Below are 26,825 nucleotides of genomic sequence, written 5' to 3' on the forward strand. Positions count from 1 at the left end.
TAAAACACTGTAAGTCTTAGGAGGAAAGAGGATCTAGTAACCACTATTAGGAAAAGAAAAGATTTTAGTCATTTTAGAGTCCTAGTATATGGTACAAGTATCCCCTGCTAATAATTTTAAACCAAGCTTAAACAAGTTTTAAGGTCATGAATCAACTGGAAAAAATCGTATGCGTAAATCGCTCATGAAAATCATGAATAAAGGGCATATATAGCCTTTCTGTTTATAAGTATATTGGCCATATTCGGCCCTCACATTTTAATCAGCTATATAAACTGTGACATTTACTCTTGGATTTTCAATTATTGGCAATTGTTAAACGTTTTGAAATTAATAAGTTATATATTAGACGACTTTTGTTGATGTGTTTTTTTTGTGCTATATTTTTTTATTATTATTTTGTTTGGTTGTATTCATTTTACTTTTTGAATGCATGTTAATTTATCTTGTTCGTACAAATAACTTGGAGAAAGAGAGAAGCAAAGAGAGATTGGTAGGTAAATAGATGCACGCATGCAAATAAAGTTGTTTGAAAATCTTCTTCAGGGTTGCAAATGATACTTATATGGGCCACTGATTGTAGTAATGGCTATTATAAGGAATGGATGTCCTGCCTCAAAAATTACACCGTCTCTGTCAGCAAAATTATGGAGAACAATTCTTCACTCAAGTATCAGCCTTTAAAGTTATTTAGCGAGATTTGTCAAAGGTAAGTGACTTCACATATTGTGTGCAGTTACTGCTACATATACCAGTGATACTATTTTCATTTTACTTTTAACAATATTCTCATGTTCTGTAACCAAAAATACCGCTAATTGTGTGCAACCAAATTCTGCTAATGGTTTGTAACTAAATACTGTTAATTGTGTATAATCAAATACTAACAATCGAGTGTAACCTAATACTGATAATTATGTGTAAACAATACTGAAATAATCAAATACTCTAATGGCATGTAACTCAATGCTGGCGTTAGTATATAACCAAGTACTGCTAATGATGTGTAACCAAATACTGCTAATGGCGTGTAGCCAAATACTGCTAATGATGTGTAGTACAATACTGCTAATGAGGTATAACCAAATAATGCTAATGATGTATAGCCAAATATTGCTAATGGTGTGTAACTAATGCTAATGGTATGTAACTAATGCTAATGGTGTGTAACCAAATACTGCTACTGGTGTGTCTCAATACTGTTAGTGCTGTGTAAGCAAACATTGCTAATGGCGTGAAAGAAAATCCTTTTAATGGTGTGCAATCAAATAATCCTCATGGTATGTAACTAACTACTGCTAGTGGTGTGTAACCAAATACTGCTAGTGGTGTGTAACCAAATACTGCTAGTGGCATGTAACCAAATACTGCTAGTGGAGCGCACTTTACTCTTACGAAATTTAACGAGACTCACCTTGATAGACAGTGCCATTGTGATATATGTTTAGGAGACAGTATTGAAGAAAGGAAGCCCTGGTAACGGTTTCAAGGGGTTGTCTGAAAGTTTGAAATTGACATTTCATTAGCATCCTCTTTCTCTTTCTCCTTTCTTTGTCTCTCTATCTCTATTTCTCTTTCTCTCTCTCTCTCTCGCTCACTCACTCTCTCATATCACATTTAAAAAATACTTAAATCGATGAAACAATAAAGTTAAATTAATGAACATGATGTTGAACTATATCGTCTTTGATTATTACAATGATATAGATTGTTTCAAATACTTCAATTTGGAACGAATACTCCAAAACTTATAATTACTGGATATAGTTTTAGAAGAAAAAAAAAATCAAACTGAATATTTTACATAGCAACATATATTATACACACACTTCGCCTCAAGGAAAAACTGTGGTAAAGTATATATGTGTCCGTCGTGATAACTCTAATAAGTGTAAATCGTTTCAGGCCATTTCATGTCAGTCGACTGTTGAATAAGTAATACGTGTTCCATATGCTCAGCGTGCGTACTAAAATCCCAGATCGCGTCTTGACTATATATGTTTTCATCACGTGCACCACTTCACTTAACAATATCTCTCCCTGTACGAGTACTACCAGGAGATATAACCTTCTCTACACACCTGATTGCTACTTAACATCCTGAGTTGTCACAACAACCCTTTGCAAGCATAAAACATGGTACTGAAGTAACAAGAGAAGCACAAGGCTTTGATAAATGTACAACTATATATAACGATCTAGGGTCTAATACTAATTAATAGGACCAAAGTTCAACTAATAATTTATTTCCCTTGATTACAAAAGAGAAAATTTAAAAAGAATTTACAGTATTGCGGATTAGACCGCTCCGGTGGCGAAGTGCTTAGAGCTTCCGCACCAGATGCAGGAGGTTGTGGGTTCGAACCCCATTCGAGTCATACCAAAAATATAAAAATAGTACTAACAGCTGCCTCACTAGGAGCTCAGCATTAAGAGGTTTGTGTTAGGAATGGTTGACCTTGTGTCAGGATAATGTGGCTGGGTGTGATAGTATGATGCCCAAGTGCCAGACATAGTACGTAGTATAGTGGGATACTATAGTGCCTATGGAAATTCCAGTCCAAAAGTCATTGGAACGTTTAGGGTCTAAGGGAATTTAAAATGGGTGGGATACTCTAGGGTCAATGGGAATTTAACATAAGTACTGTATAGCGACAATGGATTGGGGTCAATAGGAATTGAAGAAAGGTGACATCACGGTACTGGAGATTGGTAACAATGTAGCAAGTGATGATCTGATTACGCGCTGCTCTAGGGAGAGACAAATACAGTAGATTTAGACATATATAACACATACAACATTCATACATACATACATACATACATACATACATACATACATACATACATAGTTTGACTAACATCAAACACATATATAACAAAGAGAGTAAATATCTTTTCGAGGCATATGAGTGGCCCTCAAAAGGGCCTTTGGTTGTTTTGTTATTGTTGTGTTTTTTGTGTTAACACCATTCCGTTGACATAAGAGGACATCACATAGGTCTTCTTCTCTTCCTCAAACTTTTTTTGACTTCTGGGCCTTAGCTGAGGACTCTCTTCAGACAACCTTGTCTCTCCACATCGATTCGTCTTTTCAAAAGTCTCGTATCGGTGATCCGGATGATTGTCTTTGATGATCTGACATACATGGGTAAGTCCGTACGGAACAGCATCGACGATACGAGGGTAGATTATTCGACGTTAGTCCACATCTTGTAACGAGAACAGGCGAAGGGAATGAAAGTGAACAGCTGTTATTTATAGTGGAAGAGCGGATCAAAACGGATGGAGTTTTTTCACCAATCACAATACGCATTACAAAATTCAGTCACAGTGCTTAGTCTGTCTTCCAATCCGAAGAGAGTTGGCTGTGCCATCCCATTCCCTATATAGATGCGCTAGCGTCTGTGCGCAGTGAATCAATGCGACAAAGTTTTCAGACATGACGGAAACTAAGAAGACGATGAATTGGGTTGCACCGGCTGTGGAGACGAAAAGCGATGGCATGGTAGCGGCTACCAAAAAACCATCACATTCCTACTTCCAGGAGAGACCGATTTTAATTGGGATTTAGTGGATTTTCTCTCTTTTTTGCAAGAATTTGTTCCAGTATCAGCACCTTCGCCGCCTTCTCCTTCCTTACCACACGCCCGCGATACCGACCCTAGTGATTTCTAACAAATCATTACAGGACCAAGTCCAGAAGTAGGCTTTGGCCATGGCAAAGGCTTAAGGCAGTTAAAGCTGCTTACGTCCTGTTCTTTAGTTTGCTTTTCTAGAAATAAATAAAAAAACACCCAACGGTCCTTTTCAGGTCCACCCACTTTTCTCACAAAGAGATAGCATTCATTTTGCCTAAATCAATGAAAACTCAGAATCCATCTTTTTTGCACATGATGAACGTGTGTGAATGCGTGAGTGTAGGTCCTTATTCTAATAAATAAAAAATACAAGAGACACTTACATTTTCTGTCTGGTCTATTCTGTTACAAATTTTTAAATTATATTCACAACACAACACAACACTTTAAAAAGTTCATCGACTTCTTCTCTGTCTTTTTTCACTCTGTTTATTCTTTGTTAAATTTCTTCACTTTCACAGCTTTTACCTCCTCTTCCTCCTCACTTTCTCCTCGTCTACTTGTCTTTCTTTTTTTTTTCTTTTCTGGACATGACAGGTTCTTCCTTTTGGAACTGTACGTCTTCTTTCTGTTCTGATCCCCTCTCTTCCTCTTGCTCCTTTTGGTTTTGTTAGAGCATTCGGAAGAATAATGTGCTTTCTCTTGACAATGATAACAGCTATCTTGACTTTTGTCACTTTTGACAACTGTCTTGCTATTTTGAAGGTCTGGACGGTCTGGACACTATGTGGCCCAATGCCCTTTCTTCTTACAGATATAACAAGTATCTTGACTTTTATCTCGAAAGAAGGGGGAGTAGTCCGTCCGCTTGTCTGAAGATAACTTTCGCATGACACCTAGTAAAGCTCTGATCAGAAGTTCGATCTTTGTAGCCACTTTCATCATTCTTGCCGGTTTGAGAGTGAAATGAATACTCAGAGGGAATAAAATGACAATTTATATAGGGAAGACACTGGTCTGACATGGATATAGGGAACCATGGCGTTTACAATGCAGTCATTTGACCTTTTGCAGTCAAGATCAAACGATCATCATTTCGTGGAGAAAGGATGAGAAAGTAAGAGACAGAAACGTGATTTGTCGCCTTGAACAATGCTGCAGTCAATGCTTAAATTCATGCCAGTGATTTTGAAGATGACATGAGTGAGCCAGAACCAAGACCCAAAGAGGATACATCCAACTAAATTATACCATTAACTCTTCAAAAGTACTACCATATTCGGGAGACGGAATGGCGCTCCTCTAGAAAATTTAGAATTACAGCTTACACGGACATGGGGAAATTTGAAGAGTTCAAGTCCGACGTACCGTTGGAGAAAACAGAGGGTTCGTCACCGAGGTGTGGGAGTCTTTGTTAACCACACTGAAACGCCAATGTGAAGCCAAAGAAGACGATCGCTTGAGACTTTCCATTCATCACGACTGTTTGAAGCCCACCGTTTGGATCTAGTTTAGCAGTCCAGCAGAACTGACACCTTCCATCGACAAGATTCAACATGTGTAACAATCCAAAGACAAGTTTCACATCATCGATGGAAAAGCGACACTGTTCATCACCCACGTGTGTCTCTTCCTAAAGAGACAGGGCGCAAAAAGGCGTTATTAGTGGACAACCGTTGCAGCACCAAAAAGTGTCTCGTCCGAATTATCCATCCTCAAGACAAGATGTGTTTAGACCATGCCATCGTGGTCGATAGGAACGTATGCCAACAAGAAGTCAAGCTAGAATGGAAAAGAGCCTAGGATAACATTTGACAATCGGACCGAGCCAAACAGCAAAGTGAAGCAGAACTCCTGTTACAGCAAGCTGGCTATCCAAAGACACACCATGTGGCATTCCTGAAATGCAAAAATTGCTAGACATGTTGGCTCCACACCACACCTTAAAAGTACACCCTCAAGAAGGGTGTGGACCTCTGTTGTTCCGAAGCAAAGATTTCAAAGACAGAAAGTACATTCACGTCTATCATCACGGTGAACAGTTGGATACCATCACCAGTTTTACCGCATTCCTGGGATACAGTTATTATTGTGAGAAATGTGACTATGGTTATAACAATCGAGAGCAACACAAACATTGCTGATCAAAACGTGAGGGACGTTTGGCCTCTCAAACAAATCTGGACGAAGGACAAAAATGAGTGCATTGCCCTGCTTGCAACGCACTTTTGTCAGCCCTGTTACCAACATCTGAAGACCCATGGTTCACAGTAGAAAAGTGCTTATCATCTGCTGAGATTGTGCCCTACTTGTGGACAAGGCATAGGTGTCGATAATGCCAAGTCACACGTATGTTCAGGAAAGAAGGGCTGTCTTATTTGTCACCAAATCGTGGACTTGGAACACGAATGCTACATTCAAAAATACCATTTCAAATATCAAGAGGAAGATGATGACCTGATGAAAGGCAATTTCATCATTTTTAATTTCGAAAGCATGCAAGAGACCGGCATTCACATGCCTAATTTCTGCATGGCTCATCGAGCGTGCGAGAAGTGCATCCAAGAGCCTATCTTTAGTCATTGCTCTCACTGCAGCAAGATTCCTGGAGGACGTGAAAAAATCTTTCGGGGACCGACCACGCTAGCCAATTTCGCCCAATGGATCTTTGACCCCATCGACGAGACGTGGAGCCAAGAGGACATCGAACGTTACGGAGATTGTCATCGCCATGCTCACAATTTCTCGGGATACGATGTAATGTTTCGTTTGAGATACTAAAGGAAACAAGGTACCAAACGTCATAAAGTGACTTCGAACGGAGCCAAAATCATTTCCATGCAAGTCGGACAAGTACAGTTTAAAGATTCGATGAGCTACTGGACTATGCCTTTGAGCTGAATGCCTAAAACGTTTGGAATGACATAAATGACCAAAGGCTACTTTCCGAACCTTCAATACCGAAGCTAATCAACATGTTGTTCTAGCTCACTTGCCTGAAGCTTGCAGCTACTACCCCGACAACATGAGTACCGAACAACGAGAAGCTTTCTACGCTTGGTACCAGACCCATTCCTCGGACCCCATCGACTTTAAGGAAGAAATGTTGAAGTATTGTTTAACTATTTCTCGTTCAACGTGGACATTTTTCGGTGTTACTGTGGAAATTTTCGAGAATTGTTCATGGAACACGGAGGGATCGATCCTTTGAAAGAAGCTTCCACCATTGCCAAAGCATGTTCCGTAGTGTACCGCCAACAAATCATACCCGAAAACACCCTGGCTGTCATAAGCCCTCAAACGACGAACTTTGTCAAACGTCAATACTGGGTCAACGCCCTATGTTGGCTACATTATTTGTCCGACAAGGAAGACAAATGGATCCAATTTGCCCGCAGAAGTAAAGGCAAGAATACCATTGGATCATATTCGGTGGATGGCTGGGACTTAGAAAACCTCAAGATCCTTTACCAGTTTAACGTATGCTTATTTCACCGATGTCCCCTCTCTTACCCTCAACGTGACACTAAACAGTTTTTACAACTAACCATCGAAGACTTGAAGTTAGAACAGCATGGATACCAAGAGGTGGAAATGTGGGAACACGAGTACGATCACCGTTTGAAAACTGATCCCGAGTTTAAACGCATCGTAGAAAGTTATAAGCTGGTGGACCCACCGAACCCGAGAGACAGTTTGTAAGGAGGACGGATAAATGCCACATGTTTGCTGTATCAAGCAGACGAGGAGAAATGAGAATGAATCAAATACTTGGACATGCGTTCGCTGTATCCTTACGTGTACAAATTTTGTCCCTTTTCCGCAGAGTACCCACAATTGTTGACGGTAGACATCGACGTCGACAACATTCGACAATACGAAGGATTAATTAAAAGGTCTTGCCTCTCACGGACTTGTACCATCCTGTTTTACCTCAGCATTGCCAAGGAAAACTGATGATTTCCTTTCTGCCGTACTTGTGCCGAAACGTGCAACTATGTCCAACCTTGTCAGTACACCCAGGAAGAACGTGCCTTGACCTTAACGTGGGTCAGCGTGGAATTGTTTAAAGCTCTCGATTTTGGATACCAATTGTTAGAAGTGTGCGAAGTTTACCACTTTCCCAAGACAGAAAAATACCACAAGGGCGACGAGACTCGGGTATTTTCGCAGACTACATGGATGCATTTTTGAAACTGAAACAAGAAGCCAGCGGCTATCCTTCCTGGTGCCACGCTCCCGAAGACCAAAAGAAATTCAAAGAGAAATGCTGGGCGCAGGAAGGCATCGCTTTAGACCACATCGAAAAGAACGAAGGAAGGCGATCGTTTGGCAAAGTGATGTAGAATTGCTAGTGGGGCGAAATGGCACAATGACAGTGTTTATCCAAGATGGAGTATTTGTCGGATCCTTCCCGCTACTTCCAGATGATTCACGACAAAATTAAATAATGAAATACGTGGGGGTCCTTCTTGAGGACTTGACCTTAGTCATTTACTAAGAAGAACTGGACTTTGTAGATGCCGACGAATTTGGAAATGTCATCAATGCGGCTTACGTGATAGCCCATGCTCGCCTAAAATTCTACGAAGTTTTAGAGCTGTTATGAGATCGCGTCCTGTACTTTGACCCTGACAGTTGCATCTACATCGATCGCCCGGGTCAACGTCACCCTGACATCGAATGAGACCGTTTTGGAGCCTGGACAGACGTGCACCTCGACGGCTTGATTCTAAGTTTTGCTAGTGGCTGTCCTAAACATTACGGCTACGAATACCGAGACAAACAAGGAGAAGAAAAGGATTGACTCGATTATCGCACCAGTCGGGTGGTGAACTTTGGCGTGCTGAAAGGAGCATTGCTGTCTGGACAGGATGGACACTTTAAAGTGACCACCTACGAACAGCACAAGATTGTACGTTTACCCACTCACCAAACCGTCAGTCGACCTTTGGAAAAAGTGCTTCAACTCGTGTACGAGAAGAGAGTTTGGCTTCCCAACTACTTCACTTTGCCGTTCGGACACGTCGATATTGGTCAGCATATTAAAAGAGACAACGTCCAAAACCGATATTTCATTGTAACGACAAAGACCAAGCAAGGAAGACGAATAATTTTAAACAAACATCATTCAAGCTTGGTGATTCTCAAGTGGAGTGCGATGATGTGTCTTGCGTCGAAAGCGTTGCCATACGTTGTGAACCCAGCGATTCAGTACCACATCATGGGAACTTTGCTATGACTACTACTACCACTACACCTATCATGCGAAAGCGATGCCACTCGTTACAGAACACCTTACTTACCACTCTACTGGTTTTCGTTGTCAATGTCATCCTTCACTTGAAACCATCTAGCTACCACCCTACGGATGTCATGCAACCCTGAGCAAGCTCCTGCGGATTTCACCCTACCCTCATCGAAATGAACCTGTGAAAGACGAATATTCGTTCCCTGAGCGTTTGCCTGAATACTGCAACTTTGAAATTCGATTCCAAACGTCCAAGGAAATGGCATAAATATCTGAGAGGACCTGCCTCCGAAGAATTAGACAGAGCCGAATTTTTCCACTTGAGCGAAGGGGATAAAGTCAAGTGCTTCACTTGCGTTGTGTCACTTCATGAGTGGGAGCAGAAAGATTCAGCTTACCTGGAACATGTTGGTCTTCGCATTGTCACTACCTATCTTTAGTGGGACCCTAGTCATTGACGTAGAATGCTCTATCGTTTCAGAAACCAGCTTGGCTAGTATTCAAACGTTGGACAACACTTAGACCAGTATTTAAACCCCTCTTGTAAAATAATATTCAAGGATTACCAAACGAATCGCAAAAGATCTACTAGGAATTTTAGATGGGACTTGTCAAAGAAAAATTTCCATTGGTGACTAAGGAACTTTTGTGTCAAGAAATGCACAAGAGGAAATTGACAAAAGTCATCAAACTCGTCCGATTCTTCTGGAACAAGTCTGCTTTCATCCGATTATTCCGCGCTTTAGTCAGTTTTCAACAGAAAATTGTACTACCATTCTTGACCATTACCCTGAATGGCAGTGGTCAGAAATTACTCACTATGTTCATTACTTTCGCTCTAGGAGAAGATTTTAAATAAAATAAGTACAATTAGAAGTGACCCCAAAGTGGGTATAAATACAGGCTGACATTATCATCGATACTTTACAAGAGAACGTTCGTGGTTTGTCTATGGAGTTGAGAGAATACATTTACCGAGAGCTGGTCAAAATAAACATGAAACGCAAAGAAACATTGGATACTTCAGGTCACCGATGTTTCAACCACTGGTACATGAATGCTATAAGAGGACTGATCCAGATGAAAGCATTCCAGTGGTCAGACATTTTTAAAGTGGACGTAGGCGAGAAGGATTGGTTTGTTATGGCTCATTCTTTTTACTACAAGGCATACTTATTGCAACAAATTCCAGAGGAAAAGTTAGAGGGTTACCAAAATCTCTGACACAACGTAAACTTATTTCAAGAGGAAACGTCTGAACGGTGTGTGATGTTCAAGTTAGTGACTAAACGATTTAGATTCGCCACTGGATTACAATCATTTCTGTGCAGAAAGTACACGTATTACCTCCAACAAAAAGAGGTATAAAAACGAGCTATCATGCCACGGTCTTTATCAGTGATAATACAACAGCTTCTGTGGAAGGAAATCAATGACAGTATTCAGACGGTGAAGGATTACCAACACTTATTACGAGAACTGTGTTATATGGATTGAGGCCGTCGCGTGGTGTGTGTCTTAGTGACCTCCTTTCTGGGATTTCGTTTACCAGCTGATTCCTTGTGGACTTTTTATGAAGAGTACCTACCACTAAATAAAACATGAAATTGGTTTCTTTAAATGTCCATGAGAGACTCATTCTGTTAAGAGACTTGCGTATCTGGGTACTTCTCGACCTCTACGGAAAACAAGATTCGTCAACTTTTAGGTTCTGAAGATGTTTACGACGCTGTATGTATAGCATGTGACTTACACCCTCACTGGTTAGATGTACGTGACTGGAAAAGTTGGGGTTTTATGCTTCGACCAAAGAAGCGGCCAATTATGCCCAAAAGTTGTGATACTAAATTCAAACGTTCGGTAAAAACTAACTTTTAAACCTGTGTTAGTGACAGAAAAAAGATACCGTGGACACCCACTCCAATCAGGACATGACTGTCATGGACATTCTCGAAAGACTATTCCTGGAGGACACCTGTGTGACTGTACCCAGTGTAGAGATTATAAGAACATTACACGCTGTCCCTAGGATACCTTTGTTACCAAAACACGTTGTACAGTCACTTGTTTATATTCCACTTTTGTCGTTTTGATGTGTATGTTATCTCTGTATTTAACCCTTTGGCTTTTTTGTATGTTTGTCTTTCGTGAAGTTCCATTTTAGAACAATAAAGAAATGCATCCTGAAAAAAGTATAAGAACTCCTGTCTTGTTTCTCTTCGTATCAAAATTGTCAAAATCTTCACTATGGCTACCTCTTCTGTCTCTACTCCCTATTCCTCCACTTGCAAGGTCATCGAAGAATGCTTTGATCATGACAGTTGGGAGACTTGAATCTTCGCCATCCCTTTAACATTAAATTGCCGCGCCCAGCGGTTCAGGCAAAACCCCAATTTGTCAAACGTTTGATCGAATATAAACATCATTTGATCGATTGTCCTCCTCAGCGGATATTATGGTGTTACAAAGAGTGGCAAGCAGAGTACAGCCTCTTGCGAGAAAGTCAATGCGATTCCATCGTTTGTGGAAGGCATTCCGGGCGAAGACGACGGGCTGGCGTCTGACTCCAGTCAAACCAACCTGGTCATCTTCGACGACATGTTAGGAGAAGAAGAAGAAATTAAACTGTGGTGTACATTCAAAGGGCATCATCGTAATACCAGTGTCATTTACATTACTCAAAATTTGTTTTAACAAAATAAAGTCCATCGTACTATCAGTCTCAATGCTTATTACGTGGGCTTGTTTAAAAGCCCTAGAGATAAATCGCAATTTCAAGTCTTAGCCAAACAGTTCGGAACATCTTGGCTGACTCATGTGTACGACGATGCCACTCAAACCCCACGCCATTATTTACTCGTGGATTTAAAACCGACCACCCCCGATTATTTGCAATTTCGTACCCATCTGTTTCACCACTGGTGCCACGACGAAGGGCCTGTCGTTTATACATCGCCGTAGGAGACTTAACAAATAAAATCTATAAAAACCTAGGACAGTGTGGGTCTGTCTCACACAGCGTCAACATGACGTCTCTTTATTCTCATCTCGCCGTCAAATTGATTCGTGCCTTGTACGGCATCAGTCTCAAAAAATCCACAAATACGTGCTCGTATTTTAGAAGCCAGTCTCAAAGAAGTCTTATGTTAGTTTATGGTGACAGCACGTCAATTACTGCAAGGGATCATTCACAATCCACATCAAACCGAATGCTTTTTTGACAGAATAAAGTAGCCTTGACGCAAATGGCCTACCTCCGCATCAACACTCAAACCAAAACGTAACTCATTTTGAAACCTGGAGGTAGCGGGTTTCTAGGAGGTGTCATCATTCGCTCCCTCTTATAAAGGGATCCTAATTCCCCCAAAATCCTCACTGAAGAAAAAAGCCACTACCAAAAAAGCCAAACGGACTCAAAAGAAAAAGGGCAGTTGTGTCTAGACCAGGTCACACCCCCAGAAAAACAAATGCCCACAGAAAAAGAAAAAGAAAAGTCCCCAGAAAAAGAAAAGCTTCCAGAAAACAGCTTCTACCCGCGAGAGGCACTTCGACCAGGACGCAACATTGCAGTCGCAAACCACGACCTAAAGCGACGGTGATCTTGTCTTCAGTAGCCTCAGGTTCTTTCACTTCTCTGTTGCTGGTAATACTAGCCAAAGCCAATTTGCCATCCAACGGTGACACCCGTTCTTCTTTAGCTGCAGTGGCAGCTGCATACAAAGTATCTGCCCCCAAAATCGAAGTCCAAGAGAGATCGGGCATGTTACAGATTTTACTAGATTTTTCCAAGCAAGAACTATTCCGATTTATGCCCTTAGTGAACCCCTCCACGACGGGTGATGCCTGTAATCAAGTTGATACGACGCAAAGACAATCAGTGGCGATGCATTCCAGTATCAAAAAGACCTGAAGCAAAGAATGGGAATCAGTGTTTGGTGCTCTTGAACACCCAAAGATGTCACACACACACCCCCAGTAGTTAACCCTCTCCCAGCCCCAAAGGAAAGAAAAGGAAAGGACTTCATCCTCGTTTAGCCAAACATTAGGACGTGTGGGCCGTCCTGCCCAAAGCCCCTCCACCCATGCGAAAACGACTCATTCGAAGATCTAAAAAGACGTCATCGATACCGTGTATGAATGCTGTCTGAATGTCTTGAAAGGCACGATACCTGTGTCTCCAGATAAACAAATGCTTAGCCGAACATGTGTGTGTGTGTGTGTGTGTGTGTGTGTGTGTGTGTGTGTGTGTGTGTGTGATTAGGACTTTTAACGTAGCTTTAACAATTTTTCAGTCATATCGCTACGATGTCTGAAGTGTGGCAGTTTATAGTGATGTCCAGCATTGGGCCATCATGCCGCAGACACGTAGCATGATGTCCAACCCAGTCACATTATCCTGACACCAGGCCGACCAGTCCAAACAATAACCTGTTAACGCCAAGCGAGGTAGCTGTTAGTACCATTTTTGTAAGTCTTTGGTATGACTCGGCCGGGGTTCGAACACTCGACCTCCCGCTTTCAAGCCAAACGCCAACATTTTCTTCGTCGAATGGTCAAAATGAAAATACTCACTCGTCACAAAAACAAAATGTTGGTGCAACGCGGAGGAATTTGACCAATGATGTTAGGACCCTTTCTGCAACGAGTATTGGAAACAATGCTGGGGCGACTCGTGGGAGCAAGACGAAAAAGGACCAAGAAGATAAAAGGTACCTTTTGTCTCCAAAAAGCTCAGACGTAACCATTGAAATCTAATGTATGGACGAAAACTGACTTTATTGCATTACAAAAGAAGGATGGAATTCCATCGTTGGCAAGAACAACGGACCCACCATTTACCTCCCAATCTTCATTTGACCGCGATGTCCCAGTTACAACACGAATTGCAATCGTTGATGGTTCACAACGGTTTGTCCAAAACTGAAAATCTCAGCGGTACGGTGAAGTGTTGAAAATACTGCAACTCTTGTCAGAAACCCCTAGACGAAACAGCTATACCAACTCTGAAAGATTTCAAGACCTTGATTAAAAGTCCATCACAGTCACCACCATCACCCCCAGTGGTCGAGACACACGCAGCCCCATGGATGCCAGAGGAAGAATTTGCACGAGCAATCTTTCGAACACCTTCAGCAGCTCCCATCCCTAGTAAGATTTCAGAGTCCTTGTTGACCCCTTCCCCACTTCTCAACGCGAAGAACTCAAAGCTTGGGTTTAAAAGATGATGTCCACTCCTCCTTTGGCGGAAGTAAAAAAGAAAGAAGGGAAGCCAGAAGTCTAAAATGAAAAGCACACCAAAGCCATCACATTACTACCTCCACCACACCGCCATCACTACCCTCGACCTCTATTCCATCTCGTCACATCACAAGTAGCATCAGTGAAGAATGTGTGACTTATTAAAAAATGGAGAAGGTGTTAGCCTGCATTTACAACGATCCATCTCATCCTGTCGGTTACGGAGGAGTTCAGAAATTATGTCGTGCAGCCATAACTCGACCGAAAAGTGTCCGTTTACCTCAAGTGCAACAATGGTTACAAGAACAAACCACGTACAGTTTACACAAACCCTTTCGACGAAACACTTCGAGAAGTTGCACCTGAGTGGAGGGCATCGATCTTCAACGGCAAGCCTATTTAGCAAATGTCTCTCATTTGGCCACCAACAATCGTGGCTACAGATCTTTGTTTTGTGTCATCAGAATCTTTTCCAAATTTGCCTGGGTTTTGCCATTGACTCCCAATTCGACCAGTGAGTTAGTGCGAGCAATCAAACTGGTGTTGAAATAAACTGGTCGTCACCCTCTTCCATGGCAATAGGACAAAGACACCGGATTTCTGAACCAACCTTTCCAAAAAGAACTAAAGAAACGTGACATTCATTTATTCACCACCGAGAATCCCGAAACCAAAGCCAGCATCGTAGAACGTTTTCAACGCACCTTGAAAGAACGAATGTGGAAATATATTACGGATCTACAGACTCGCAATTATACCGACATCTTACCGCACCTGGTCCAAGCGTGCAACCAATCTTACCATCGGTGCATCAGATGTGCCCACCCACCCTAAAAGAACTGATTCCCGACAACAAAGTGACTGTTTTGAGCGCTTGTTTGTTGCGTCCTCGACGGTGGCTGTCCCAAGAAAGGTGGAATGTTGGCAGCAGGAGATTGGGTGCGCAATGGCAAAAACAAACGCACTTTAGACAAAAGGTTACTTACCCAACTGGACAAATGAATTGTTTCGTGTCATTGGACGAGTGCGTGGTCGTCATCCTGCCGTCTATAAATTGAAAGACGTGAACGGGGAAGTGTTAAAAGGAATGTTTTTCTTGCCCGAATTACAACACGTGACCAAAACGAAGACTAATTCTACGACATCGAACGCATTCTCGAACAAAGAACCCTAAAACTATGAAAACGACGTGTCAAAGAAGTCAAAGTACGATGGAAAGGATATCCTCCCAGTTTGATTCTTGGATCGACGCTTCGCAAGTCATCGACTATAAAAAAGAAGTAACCATCATGCTCTTCAACACAGCCTTAACCGCTACCACCGCAGTGATCACTCCTTCACCCAGTTCCTCTCTGCATGATCTACAATAGCATCCGTTGTGGGTGTGGTGTAGAGAACGTATGCCTAAAACACAAATCGTCTTATTCTGCCAAAACTTCGTGGTGGATTGTGTCATCGGTGTGGCAATTGCCAATTTCCGTTTTCAGCAAGGAGACAAACACTTGTGGACCATTTTACTGAGCAGTTGTTGCATCGGTTACCTTCTTTCCAGTCCTTCTCTGAAATACTCCTCAAACAGGAACAACGAGAGTATTGAGTCCAACGTCAGTCACCACTCCAACAATCACCACAACAGCAATCCTCTCTTAGACACTCCTCTGACTTTTAGCAACCCATCGGACATCAGCAGAACTCTGGAATTATGAACAAAAAAACCCGATTTTACTTAATGTTACTCACTGATAGTTCCATGGAGGTTTTTCCCATCAATACTTTGTGTTGGTACACGACCAAACTACCTCAGACCATCCAATTAGATCACGAAACCCACTGGGAAATGGTTTACCTTACACAAATAAAAACATCACTGAAACTCAAAAAACTTTCCAGGTCGAAATCCTGAATGTCCAATTGCAAGAAGAGGTGAGTATGTGAAGTTCTATGTGACCCACTGTTATGCGTTGGGGTGGGATGCTCCCAATATTTATTTGAATTACTGTGGAATTCCCCTCCTGGCTCGTTTTTGTAGCAAGTGAAATTAGTGATTGGGAGAGGTAAAGCTCCGAGCCCCCAGTCAGCAATACCGACAATTAAATTATTAAGAACACAAAGGTGAAATTCAAAAGAATAACAATTTAATACAAATTAAACGATATTAATTTCTCAACCAATCTTCTTCCTCTCGACCATGTAACAACCTATTTCATCACGTGATTATAGTGTGAGATGGCTTTCCCCTGTACTTGGTTTCTACTCATCTGTGCTTACTCCGCCAATTCCTTTCCTCCTTCTGGCGTTCTCCGTACTCGGATTTTTCCTATCCTCTTCCCCCTTTTGTCTCCTTTTCTCCTCCTTCTTCTCTCTCTTTCTCCAGCAACTAGGCTTGTTCTCGGCCTACTGCCTTGTTCTATCCTGTCTCTCTGAGACTCGGGACTTGACTACCCGGTAGTTCTGTCCCCAAAAGCTTCCTACGAAAACCACAAGGACGTTAGCATTTGTGTTAGCCATCTCGCCTCACACTACATCAACAATCAATCAATCATCAGATAAAGGCTATCTACATCTTCGGTCACGCATTCGTGCACATCGAAAACCACACACGTTATTATAGAAAACAACGTTGCAATAAAGAGCGGTAACCTTCTTAACATACAGACATCGCTAAATTGCGTCACATCAATATATATATATATATATATATATATATATATATATATATATATATATATATATATATATATATATATATATATATATATATATATATATATATATATATATATATATATATATATATATATGTATATATATATATGTATATATATATATGTATATATATATATATATATATATATATATATATATATATATATATATATATATATATATATATATATATAATCTCATTATTCTCAACAATATCACAACAATCCGACGCATTTCTGTACATTACACTCCCACAAGTGTACACAAATATTCAAATATCCATATTGTTTAAATTTACACACTGCAACCATTTCCAAAGTTACAATTTAATTCAACAATTGCAAAATCTAGAATATCACATAAATAAATACACTAGCTTAGTAACTAAATAGCGAATTACAATATTAATTCTGACGAGCGAGCAATCTACATAATCATAGCTCAAGTACGCATGTAAATTAAACAATACAAAGGTAATTCTACGTACTAACGATTCTAGTAAGTAAATATACATACTGCACATAATTACAATTACAATGCCGTAACATTCTGCAACAGTCGAGCAAATAACTCAATGACCTTTACGAAGCTTTCTGCTCTTGAATGTACCAAGGTTTTTCCCGCCAAATCACTAGTGGCTCCCGGAGTTATTGCTACAACTTGTGAGCACGATGCTTCACAATGACTAATTCGTTCCCAGCCCAAATGATTGTTAAATTCTGGTTCGAATTGATGGCCCCACCCTTCCTCAGTTCCGATTGGATATCAATTCTACCCCAGTCAGTGCAGATTAACAGACGAGCCTCAGGCCATCTGTCAACGCGGGGAGATTTACAACAGCAACAAGGGTCCTTTGTTCTAGCACAAAGCTTCTAACGTCTACATGTTAGTTTTGACACCTAACGCAGAGAACTCTCGTACGAACACGAATCGCCACGGCAGTGCAGGGTCGACATACTCATGGCGCTAACCGATTCCTTTGTTCCTGACTTACATAATCGCGGGCAGGCAAACGTGACAGAGTAAAATCGGGTTTCGAGGTGACTAAAAGTTAGCAAGCAATTCATCAGTCACCATCTACACTTGAAAATCCGCCAGGGTATTATTTTAGCGATGAATATTTCGTGGACAAAATTGCTGACAGGTTCGAGTCAGCGTTTGGCAAAGCCCTAAACAGTGCCAAACAGTTCATCGCCTACTGATGAAATTTCAAAACGTTGTCTATCATGTTTAATGGTAGTTTGTTTGAAAGTTTGGGTGGACATCCATTGATGGTAGCACATAATCTGAGCCCGGAGATCAACAGTAATATGGATTTTTACAAGGCTTTTGGATCCCCTGTAGAACTGAACGAAAAACTCAATTCGATCTTTGTGTATTCCGATGTGGTGGAGTACAAAGTGATGGGACACACCTCCGTACCGTTACTTCGTGTCATTCCTTTCAAAGTGGAGTCTGCCACGACCAATGACCAGGAAGGTAGAAACTCCTATCACGTTCACCGCGAACTTGTACATCCTCCCTATTTACCCGCCAGTAAGTCGTATTTTTACACTGTCAATATTGCTATAAAAGGACATCTGGGACAAAATATTCCAAGGCAAAGTCACGGTGAAACTCCATTTTCGAAAACGATTCTCTAACGAATTTTGTAAGTCATGTATCCAGTGTACCGAAGAATCGCTCGACAGCTAGGACATAATTAAGGAGATATGCTGAAATCGGCCTTTTGTTCGATGGTCCCCGATTTGAAACCGATAGTGACACGAGGATTGCACGCTTTGAAAGCTGCCGCATTGACGTACGGCAAAACATTTCTCCAAAATGTCATCATCGACAAACTAAATCCCAAAGAAGCTTTCCTGAGAGCAGGTAAAAATGTCTTGCTTCAAACGGGCAACGACATTCTGGGCCAACAAGAAACTCCTTTAAATGAGATTAGAGGATGGTTATGGTTATACTCACCACCGTCTCAAAATGGAGATAAATAATATGAGGAAGGCAAACTAAAGGTTAAGAGAACTGACAAAGGAAGAAAGAGAAGAAAATGAGGATGAAGAGGATAGAAGAAGAATGAGGGAATGGAATGAAAAAATAGAAAAGGAAGAGGAAACTGAAATGAGCAAGAAAGAGAAGGAGGAAAGGGAAAACAGGAAGAGGAAAAAAATGAGAAGAAGAAGAAGACAAAGAGTGTAGGGCAAAATAAAAGATGATGGAGGACTAGAAGAAACTAGAAAAATACAAAGAAGAAACCCAAATACCCTTTTCAGGGCCACTCATGTGCCTCGAAAATATATTTATTTTCTATGCCAATGATGTGTTTGTGGTCATCGACCTTTGTATGTGTGTATGTTGTATGTGTTATATATGTCTATGTCTATATCTATAATGTAGTTGTCTCTCTTTAGTGTAGCGCGTACTCAGGTCAGCCCTTGCTACATTGTTACCAATCTCCAGTACCGTGACTTCACCCCTCTCCAATTCCTATTGACCCTAGACAGTCCCAATCCACTGTCGCTATACATTCCCTATGTTAAATTCTCATTGACTCTAGAGGATCCCACCCATGTTAAATTCCCATAGACCCTAAACGTTCCCACGACCATTTTGACTGGGATTTCCATAGACTCTATAGTATCACACTATACTACTATCGTATCGATATGAATGAAAATTTGTAAAAGCTACGTTAAAAATCCAAATTACACTCCCACACACACACACAAACAGTATTGCAAATTAAATCCCAAATAGTCCAAACTGTTCTATCATCTCTCCTAATGAACAAAGTTCTAATTAAATTCTAGTGGTGTTAGAAATAAGACGGTTGTGTTGTACACGTAGTCTTGAATTTACTAATGTATCAGTAGACTGAAGTGTGATGATATGTTTACAGTCTTCCTATTATCCTTGTCTGAACTCACTATGAGTTCCAGTTTAGAGTATGGGTCCAAGAATACTATGGAGCATTTTCTAATTCCGGAGAATAATACTTTGCATAAATAATTCCACCCAAATTAAAAACTGAAAAAGGCAATACAAATGATTCTGCTTCTGATGTTATCGCAAGAATGAATAATTTTTCAAGTAAACAAGACTATATAAAAAAACGACGACACAAACGTGAAGCCAAGATGTAGATCCCAAGTTAATTTCTAGAAAATTCAAAGTTGTAAACATAAAATATATTACTAAAATTATACTAAAGAACATGGAACCATACGGTACAACATGTTCTTTATGGGGAATTTCAATAGCATAGACCCAAATAAACATGGTTAAATTCATTGATACTGGTCCTAATATTTTACCCACACTCCTAGAGAAATAGTAACTATGTATTATTTGTTTACAAAATATAAAAGCATCAGTGTCTCAAGTCGGGTACACAGTGAACTTGTCCGTGGATAATGTCGAGTCCAAAATAAAAATTATACATAGCCTACAATTAGTAAGACAGGGCCCCGAGTGGCCGAGTGGTCTAAAGCGCTCTCCGTTACGGATCACTGCCATCTCACCTCTGTCTGCATCTGTTCGAGTCTCGGATTCGGCCAATGTGGGTATGTGAGCAAGCTTGCCAGTAGCTTCTCGTGGGTCGGTGGTTCTTTTCCGGGGTTTTCCCGGGTTCTTCCACCGCCATTAATACTGGCCGCCATGTATAGCCTATCGTGTGTTGAAAAATGGCGTTAAACCATACAACAACAACAACAATCAGTAAGAAAAGCCAACAAATAATACATATGAAATATACACAAGAGAGAGTATGTGTGTAGTGGTATGGAACACTAGAGAAACATATCATAATTCAATTGGGGTCTATATGTTCACATGAAGGGACGAATGATACTTATATTGACCATAGTTTAACATGGGAATGGTTTTATAGGGACAAAAGTGTTTATTGGGACATAAATGTGCATGGGACAAACGGTAACACTGTTACAAGTGGTGACGTTAATTGGGGTTACACAGTAATATTGTTGGAGTCGAATTTACTATAAGCTAATGTAGAACCGTATGGAAAACTCCATGTTAAATTCGGCCATATAATTAACGTGGTAATTGTGTTTTAAGGACAAAAGTATTTATATGGCCATATTTTATGGGGGAAAATAGTTTATGGGGTGAAAATATTAAAATATTCTAGAATATAGAAGCCTGCTTGCATCAATAGGTCAAAGGTCAATGTTATACTCTTGAAATGCTAACTTATGTTAGTTTTAAATTTGTAATACCTACGGTAGGTAAGGGTATTGGTAATACCTCTGATAAATTTTATATCATTGCAGGAGTGATGTTAGGATGTCGTTAACCTGTTTTGCAAGCGGAATCCATGTGTGCTATGACAAAGTGAAAGAACTGAATATTCCCCCGCAAGCATTGAAGGAAATGGAGGAGTACAGTCGCATCAACCTTAATTCACGTTGTTTCCAGCTGAAAAGTATGCAAGCGTACAAATTACGTTATCAATATTAGGTCATGATTAGTACGAAAGCGTGCAAACTAAGTTAACAATCTTAGATCATGGGTTACTGCACTTGCAGTCTTCAAAGAGATCGTATTTAAAGAAGACATAAATATAGTTTACTTTGTCTATTGTGATTTTTTACATAGTGACTGATAAACAGAGAGAGAGAGAGAGTGTGTGTGTGTGTGTGTGTGTGTGTGTGTGTGTGTGTGTGTGTTCTTTTGTTCACTTTACAAAAGCACACTAGATTTACCTATGGATCAACAAACATTCCTGTCTTGCAGCAAGATTGATTCATAGGCAAAGAATATCATTGATAACATACGTCCCTGTTAGAGAGAATCACCGAAGAAAATAAAGGGTCCAGCTTATCCAGAATAATTATATTATAATTTCAAAATATCAACGCCTGTTTTCATGTGCAACATATTTTTAGCAATTGAAAAACAAATGTTATATCATAAATAGTATTTTTCTCAAATTTTATTTCGTTTTGTTTTTTACAAACCGCGATGCGTTTCAGTTTTACATTACCACACTTGCAATGTATTCTAATGATAAGAGATAAAGTCCTTGCATTTCATAAACAGAAATATCGGGCATGTTCTCATAATCGTTAGAATAAATTTCATATCAGGATATTTTATGTTAAAATGTACAATTTTTGTATATCAGAATATTTACAAATAAATAAATAGAAAGTGACAGGCACCACAGAAAAAATAAATACACTTTGACCAAAGAAAATACCAAAATGCTTTACTTAACCTTCATTTGTCAAATAATAATGAGTACCTTTGATGTGTTGCCTTTATGTACTGATAAGGACACTGAAAAGCTGGCAGAAGTACCACCAGTTAGCTAACCTGATATCCTGTTTAGCAAATTATATTGGTAGAAAAACACTTTATTCACATCATGTTGGTCTACTCTTGAGGAAAGAGAGTGTATGTGTGTGTATTTTGGATTTTTAACGTAGCTTTAACAAATTTTCAGTCATATTGCTACGATGTCAGCATAGTGGCAATTTATAGTCATGTCTAGCACTGGGGCATCATACTGCAGACATGTAGCATGATGTCCCACCCAGTCATACTATACTATTTAGTGAGCATTTATCCACCTTTGCACTCATCCGCTTAACTATACTATTTAATGAGCATTTATCCACCTTTGCACTCATCCGCTTAACTATACTATTTAGTGAGCATTTATCCACCTTTGCACTCATCCGCTTAACTATACTATTTAATGAGCATTTATCCACCTTTGCACTCATCCGCTTAACTATACTATTTAATGAGCATTTATCCACCTTTGCACTCATCCGCTTAAGTATATTATTTAATGAGCACTCATCCACTTTTGCATTCATCCGCGTGGCTATATTATTTAGCCATTATTTATTCCTTCGTTTAATATTAGCTGACTGTTTTCAGCAGTCATTTAAGTCGTTGACGTACGACTTCATTCTTTGTTGAAGTAGTAATTGTATAATTAATTAAGCATTAGTGCACATTGCAATGACGTTAAGCATTAAGTGATTTTCCAGTGTATAAAGCAACCCATTGTGATGGCCTCGATATGATAATATTCTATCATGCAATTTTCTCGCCAGGAATTCAATTCAATACAAAACGACAGTTTAAATTAATTTATTACCGTTGTCGCAGATGTCGGTTGTGGCTTGCCAACGTAGTATTTCTTGTAATATGTTCGAAAATACATAAAAAGATTTATCTTGTCATAGAAGCAAGTTAATGTTCCTGCTAAGATGGGACTTGTGTCAAAAGATAGCGGTATTCATCCTGAACAATTTTTGTAAGTAGGCATTTTTCTCTCAGATTACATATATAAACTGTATTGTCGAAAAAGCATGTGCCACGTGATTGGAGAGAGTTGAACGCTTGTTGTGGTTGGATTTCGTTATAAATGAGACCTGTTTCGTGCATTAGACTTTACTGTTACTTTCATATTGCTTCACTCGACGGTTGTGTGTAAATATGTTGATAATTGTCAATGTTTTTTTATGGACCTCATTCTTAAATCGCCTTTGTCCCAGTGCATGTCGAGAGTAAGGGGGAAAACTCTTGCGGTCATATGTGTCTCTTAGTCGATGTAAATGATTCATTACTACGGTAGGCTGAAAACGTAAACCAATATTTCCACGTTGAACGAACATTGGCTTATAATTACAGATATATAAACAGATAATTAAAATATATGGGTTGATTAATATCGTTAAACTGACCATTTCTTTTATCGCCAACATTTCGTGATGAAATCTTTTATTTCAAAATGTCACTGAGACCACTCCGGCTGCCCAGTGGTTAGAGCGTCCGCTTCGGATGCTGGAGGTCGCGGCCGAGTCATACCAAAGGCATACAAATGGTACTAACAGCTGCCTCGCTAGGCACACAGTATTAAAAGGTTAGGAATGGTCGGCCTGGTGTCTGAATAATGAGACATCATTATAAACTGAAGCATCGTAGCGAAATGAATGAAAAATTGTTAAAGCTAGGTTAAAAGTCCAAATCACACACAAACACACACACACACACACACACACACACACACACACACAATGGCACTGACAAATGTATTTATCCGTACATTAACAATATATCACACTTAAACTCAATGTTATTTTTTGGCAGCAAAAAATCACACAGGACATATCAATTTGCACGTAAGCAGAAAGTAAATTGTTATATTTCAAATGAGATATTAAAAAATATCACTATTTGAATGAATATGGTCCTTTCAAAGAAAGAAAGAAAGACTATCTATTCAGCATCGTAACAGTCTTAAAGTATCATGTTCAGCAATGATTTATTAATTACCTTGTTATATTATAAAATGTAACATATTGCTGAATTTTAATTAACATATTGGCATATATATATATATATATATATATATATATATATATATATATATATATATATATATATATATATATATATATATATAGGTGTTTGTTTCTTTTGGTGATCATATATCCGAACTCTTTTTTTTTTTTTCAGTTTTGGCGCATGAGTGGCCATGCCTTACTTCCTATAACTTCAAACCTTATTTTGTCTGTATGGCCAAAGCAATCAATAACTCCATGGATTTCTGTAGGTGAGTGTGTTTGTATGACCGGAGGATTCAATAACTTCATTGATTTCTGTAGGTGAGTATGTTTCTATGACTAAAGCAATCAATAACTCCATAGATTTCTGTAGGTGAGTACACATAATTTTATCGCTGACTTTACAGTTTCTCTGTACAAATATACATATAATGTACAGGGACTTACATTATTTCCTTTCTTGTTACAATTGTCATCTAGATAATGAATTAGCAACAAAGGGTACATAAGTAATGGTGGTGGTGGTGTTGTAGGGTTTAACGCCATTTTTTAGCACAACATAGGTCATACATGGCGACCAGTATAAATGGTGCATAGGTACTGTCGACACATTTGGATCTGAGCTGTATATTATTCCAAGAAAAGAAATGTTAATCATGTGATACGTTCATTGAAACCTTTTTCACTGACACGACCTCTAGAATTTGCTCATAAAACGATTAACTTTACCTTTTCACAAGTTAATTGGTTTGGTTACTCTTTGACTCAAAATTCTAATGCTTGTAATTTATATCTTTTGTTTTCTAGAAATATGTTTTAACTCCCTAATCTTTTTCTTCAGTTACTACATGGCGCAGGTATCCTGTATTCAAACTACGGTGGGATCTCTTTGTGGAGAAAAAGCAGCGGACGCCTATAACATGTGGTCATATTCAGATATAGACGTGCGGGATTGCCAAATAAATCCTACAAACTCTACAGAAATTTCTAACTATAAAACGGATCTCATTATTTTATTGCAATGTTTTGTATGTATATGGATGTTATGTAATAAATAATACATTGTCATTATTGATTTCAGTAAAGTATCATTCATTTTATATAAAACACTACTCATACATGTTTTTCATGGACTAATTTACTCCTACCCCATTTCATTGTTATATTGTAATATGTTACGTACAGTACACACTATTTATCATTTATTCATATTTTAAAGATTGGCCTGTTGAGAGGTGAGGGGCATTTGACCTATGTGTCTCATCATTATCCGCTTCTTTCGATCTAATACATTGTTGAAAGATGTGAAATATTAAATAACTTGCATAAGATGTCTAGACACGAGATTTCCTTATTATAAATATATGGGTCCTGATGTATATGGTGTTTCCGATATTTCAAGTAGAGTAGGTTCGCTTCAAGAAGCTAGTAATGGGCGTGAACCAATGCAAAAATAGGCCCCGAGAGGCCAAGTGGTCTAAAGCGCTCTCCGTTACAGATCATTGCCATCTCACCTCTGTCTACGTGGGTTCGAGTCTCGGATTCGGCCAATGTGGGTATGTGAGAAAGCTTGCCAGTAGCTTCTCGTATGTCGGTGGTTCTTTCCGAGGTTTTCCCGGGTTCTTCCTCCACCATTAATACTGGCGGCCATGTATAGCAGCCTATCGTGAGCTGAAAAATGGCGTTAATCCTCACAACACCAACACCAATGCAAAAAGGCGAGAGAGGAACTCAAATTGTTGCTTGTTGTGGGTTGAATGCCATTTTTCACCCTATGCGTGTATGCATGTACCATACATGGAGGCCAGTATAATACGTGAATGTAAATGCCTACAGCATTAATTTAAATATTTTCCAACTGACTGCAGTCAACCACTCTGCCTGTTCCAGGATTCACCTATTCACCTGTATGATGATTCAGAGCAAATGTACTGATGAAATTTGAATGTGACAATAGAAATGATAACTTTCTGAACAATATGAACATCAATATGATAATTAATAAATAATAATATTTAATTCAGTTTTACTTTCAGCCGTCAAAAACGTCAAAAATATATTGGTCATAAATCCTGATAAACCCAGGACAGTACTATTCTTTATAGTAAGGTGAGTTTCAGTAAATACTAATAAATTAAAAATAACAAATACTCAAATATGAAAGCTAAGTAAGACCTCTATAATGTTTATTTTAGAACCTTTTTAAACAATACACGTTTTAATGGATTGAATAACATTTGAAGATTTTGTGATTCACCTTTGCAGATTAATGGTACCAAATGAGTATGTGAAAACTAAATTCGCTATAAAGTAAATAGCTTAAATTTGTCATTAAAACATAATTCTGATTTTATAATAGAGCTCAGATAAAGAAGAATAGCTTTTTAGTCCTTTTTTTATTCAACTTATTGTGAGATCCATCAGTTGTGTCGAGCTGACGTCCTTGAATTGTCTCAACTGCCGTGTTCCCAAATTTTTTTAAATTAAATGTCTTCAGATTTGCAAATCATCGAATTGTTCAGATCATTAATGGTTCAATTGTAAACTTATTAGTGTTTTGTTTCTCCCGTTTTGAATGGTGTTTCAGTTTTATTGGGGGTGGGAGTTCTTTACTTAATTATTTTAACTTTGACGAGATAAGATTATTTTTATAAGTTCAACAGCAAAGCAGCTACATCAGTTTCAGACAATGAAGTGAACTGATTCTGAATCTTCAGATTTAGCAGC

The 26,825-nt window shown here is 39.3% G+C and overlaps 1 protein-coding gene across 2 annotated transcripts in view; it reads left to right on the top strand.

Annotated features, from left to right (window-relative positions):
• Nucleotides 1–25,216, top strand: part of LOC149799239 (uncharacterized) — a 30,142-nt gene extending 4,926 nt beyond the window's left edge. The window contains exons 3-6 of one of the 2 annotated variants that reach the window (XM_089957045.1): nt 547–709; nt 21,066–21,217; nt 24,271–24,367; nt 24,940–25,216. In XM_089957045.1, the coding sequence (XP_089813171.1) occupies nt 547–709; nt 21,066–21,217; nt 24,271–24,367; nt 24,940–25,156 (629 nt within the window). In that variant the 3' untranslated portion in view covers nt 25,157–25,216. Of the gene's footprint in view, nt 1–546; nt 710–21,065; nt 21,218–24,270; nt 24,420–24,939 lie in introns of both variants that reach the window. The other variant, XM_089957046.1, reaches the window with a different exon arrangement.
• Nucleotides 25,217–26,825: the final 1,609 nt, after the last annotated feature.

Source organism: Sinohyriopsis cumingii, chromosome 5 (assembly GCF_028554795.1).
Source record: "Sinohyriopsis cumingii isolate HCF-2022 chromosome 5, ASM2855479v2, whole genome shotgun sequence".
Lineage (NCBI taxonomy): Eukaryota > Metazoa > Mollusca > Bivalvia > Unionida > Unionidae > Sinohyriopsis > Sinohyriopsis cumingii.